At 39.1% G+C, this 3,694-nt stretch overlaps 1 protein-coding gene across 1 annotated transcript; it reads left to right on the top strand.

Annotated features, from left to right (window-relative positions):
- Positions 1–1,121: 1,121 nt before the first annotated feature.
- Positions 1,122–1,865, top strand: LOC107009659. Its single transcript, XM_015209001.1, has 3 exons — positions 1,122–1,304; positions 1,389–1,447; positions 1,583–1,865. The coding sequence occupies exons 1-3, from the start codon at positions 1,122–1,124 to the stop codon at positions 1,863–1,865; spliced, it is 525 nt and encodes a 174-aa protein (XP_015064487.1).
- Positions 1,866–3,694: the final 1,829 nt, after the last annotated feature.

Raw genomic sequence — 3,694 nt, forward strand, 5'->3', positions numbered from 1 at the left:
AATGTGTAAGATGTTATGTGCTGTTTGCAATATGATAAGTATGATGATGCATGTTACACTCACGGAATGACTTTCCTAATCCAAATTTGGAAAGCTCACCACCTTTCCTAATCCAAATTTGGAAAGCTCACTAACTTTCCTAATCCCATCTTGGCATGCCCACTGACTTGAGTTTCAATAATAATGTTGTTAGGATAGAGTTATTCTTACTCATGCATGTCCTTGGTATGTGCTTTCATATACCCATACTTAGTACAAATGTGTACTAATCCCATACAATTCTATAATTTTAGGTGCGGGCATAGGTGGACGCTAGAGCTTACAGATTGACGTTGCAGCTATCCAGACGTGGAGATTTCATCCGTACTTGGTAGGCCCTCATGCTTTCGAGGATGTCTACCATTATTATCTGGCATAGATGTAGGATATAGTTAATGTAACATGTTCTACTAGTGTTTCTTTCCACTTTTGTTCAGACTTTGTATTGGTGTCGTTTTGGCAAAAAATACGTTCAATAGAATTATGAGCTGATTCTTTCATTTGATTATCTCTTTATTAGACGGTTGATTTGTGAACTCCTATGATGTTAGGTAGTATGTATATATGTATGTTAAGAAAAAAAAAGTTCCAAATTTTCCGCTAAACTTAACCTAGATGAAGTATGGATGACATATGCAGGCTTGTGTGCAACCTCTGAGAGGTCAACGATACTGGTCTCGTCTGGGGCTAGATTCCAGTCATGACAAAGTTGGTATCAGAGCACTAGGTTAAACTCCGAGAATAATAAGTTCACATCAACCATATTGAGTAGTTTCTAAGTCATGGTAGTGAAGTGCACCATTATCCTGCATAAGAGACTGCATGATGCATGGGAAAATTTCCCTTCTTTTGATCTTATCGTGCCTTTCCTAATGGCTGATTTTCTTGATGTTATGAGTGTTTTTAACATCAATGCTTGTTGTTTTCAGAGAATGAATACTTGGAGAACCATTGGTCACAGGAGAGAAGGATCAGTTGCTGGGGGTAATCAGGTTCCACCTCAGGCTCCAGCTAAAGGAGTAGCTATGCCAGTTAACCCAATTGGGTTGACTGATGCGGACGTGCAGGCATCTCTAGCCTAGATGGAACAGGCCATCACTATGAAGTCCCAGGCCATGACTTACCATGTCAACCGACAAAATGTTCAAAGAGAGAACCCACAGGTTCTTAGCATGGCTGACAGGCTTCGAGACTTCATGAGGATGAATCCTCATATTTTCACAGGGTCCAAGACTTCAGAAGATCCCCAGGAGTTTGTGGGCGAGGTACATCAGATTTTGGTGGCCATGGGGGCCACGGATACATAGAAAGCTGAGTTGATTTCTTATCAGCTTAAGGTTGTTGCACAGACATGGTGCAAGATGTGGCAGGATAGCCGAGCTTTGGGCGGAGTTTCGGTCACTTGGGAGTTGCTTAAGACAGCCTTTCTGGAGAGATTCTTCCCCAGGGAGATGAGGGAGGCTAAGATTGAGGAGTTTATCAACCTTAAGCAGGGATCCATGATAGTCAGGGAGTATTCCCTGAAGTTTGTTGAACTGTCCAGGTATGCTACTTCCCTCGTATCTAACAGCAGGGACGAGATGAGCAGGTTTCTCACAGGAATCAATGGAGATTTGGAGGAGCAGTGTCGTTCTGCGATGCTCCACGATTACATGGACCTCTCCAGGTTGATGGTGCATGTACAGCAGGTAGAGGACAGTCGGAAGAAGAGAGGCGTTCGTGATGCTAGGAGGAATAAGCCTCAACATCAGGCAGGTCCTAGTAATGGAGGCAACAGAAACAATTTTGGCATCCGTGAACAGCCCAGATTCAAAAAGGGGCAATAGAGTTCTGGGAACTCAACTTTCAAAGGAGTACAACACCTAGAAGAGGCAGACCCGAGCCCAAGAAGGGCAATGGAGGTAAGATGCAGTGTCATAGAAAGGACTGTGCTAAGTGTGGCCATGCTCATAGGGAACAAATGCCTGCTTCGGTTGCGGTAAGAGCGGGCACATGGTTAAGGACTGCACACAGAAAAGAGGTCAGGCAAGGGGTAATGCTCAGCCTAGGCCTAATCCACAGGATGCAGCAGCAACCTAGCCTCCTAAGAGGAACAGGTTCTACGCCTTTAAGGGCAGGGAGGAGCTGGAGAAGTCCGCTGATGTGGTCACATTTATGCTTCAAGTATTCTCAACTTCTGTCTATGTTTTACTTGATGCAAAGGTCTATGCTTTCCTTTGTAACTCCTTGTTTTATCAAAAATCGGAAAAACATTTGTTTTGAGAATTTTTTACTTTTTAGAGTCATCACTTAATTTTTTTTAGAAAAATTAAGAAACCTATTATTTTCAAATAACTTAACAGAGAAAATTGTTTGAACAACATGAAAGGGGTTCGGGGATTCAAATTAATGTTTTAGAAAGGTGTTAGGCACCTAAAACATCTGCTTAATTGTGGTTATCCGACAACTAACTTTTGGCTAAAAAAATTCTAGCTTAGATAAAATTTACTTATAGTTCGTTTGAAAGAAGATGTATTGGTTACTTGAAAGAGCTTTATCATTTACAAAATTATTCATCTTTTAGAATTTAATTTGGATTAATTTTTAAATCGATAAAACATTTGCGGTGTTTGCTGGGATCGGGTTTTTCTAACTTTTAAACTACCGACAAGTAAAATCGACTAGTAATTTAAGCAAGCAAAGAGAGAGAGGAAAGAGATTTGGGTCCAAATCCGGGTTCTGTTCGCCTTGACCAGTTTTTGGACCCACCTGTTTGGATTTTTGACCCATTTTTGTCATCTTGTATACCTGTCCTAGACTAAACATATAGAATATAAAAAAAGAAAATAAAAGACGACAAGGGCTTCGGCCCAAAGATAACAAAATTTGAAATGCAAAAAGTAAAAAAAATCTTCTAATCCAACTTCTTTAGCCTTCTTCAACTTTTTCGAGTCCGGATCTGTACGCCATTTGTATATGGATGACTCGGAAAAAAGGGAAGTTGAGCTCGTTACGACTCTCAAAATGTGGGGGATAAAGCGTTCTTGACGAACTCGAGCAGATTTTACATGCACAAATGAACAAAATGAAAAAAAAACTTAAGTAAATACTCCAAAAAGACCATAATAGAGATGTAACCGTGACATTTCCAAAGTGGACTATATAAAAATGACTTCCATAGGATAATTTAAAGTAAGAAGTAAGACTTTTTGTCCAAAGAAAAATAAACTAAACGCATGTTAATGAACAAAATCAATCCAACTGAATATGCATCAACTAAAGATTGGAAAGTAACTATATTAGACCAACTCAAATTTATATAAAGGGGTAGCTAAACTAGCCAATACAAACATCAATCAATTGAGACAATGGAATCCTGCATGCCCAGGCTAATCACGTAAATGAATTGCATCTTCTCTTTTCTTTTTTTTCTTTTTTTTTAAAAAAAAACCCATAAAATGTGTGTTTGAACCACATCAAATGACATGATTAAAGCTTAAATCTAGCAACACGAGCTTAGCATTTGATGCTAATGTAGATTAGAAAGTATTTGAAGAAATTAACACATACCTCATGCAAACCGAAATAAGATAAAGATAACTGAAACATGCTAAAGGACTTACACTAAAACCGTAAATGGCAAGCATTTTTTTTTTGAGTAAAATTTACACGCCAT

Source organism: Solanum pennellii, chromosome 2 (assembly GCF_001406875.1).
Source record: "Solanum pennellii chromosome 2, SPENNV200".
Classification (NCBI taxonomy): domain Eukaryota; kingdom Viridiplantae; phylum Streptophyta; class Magnoliopsida; order Solanales; family Solanaceae; genus Solanum; species Solanum pennellii.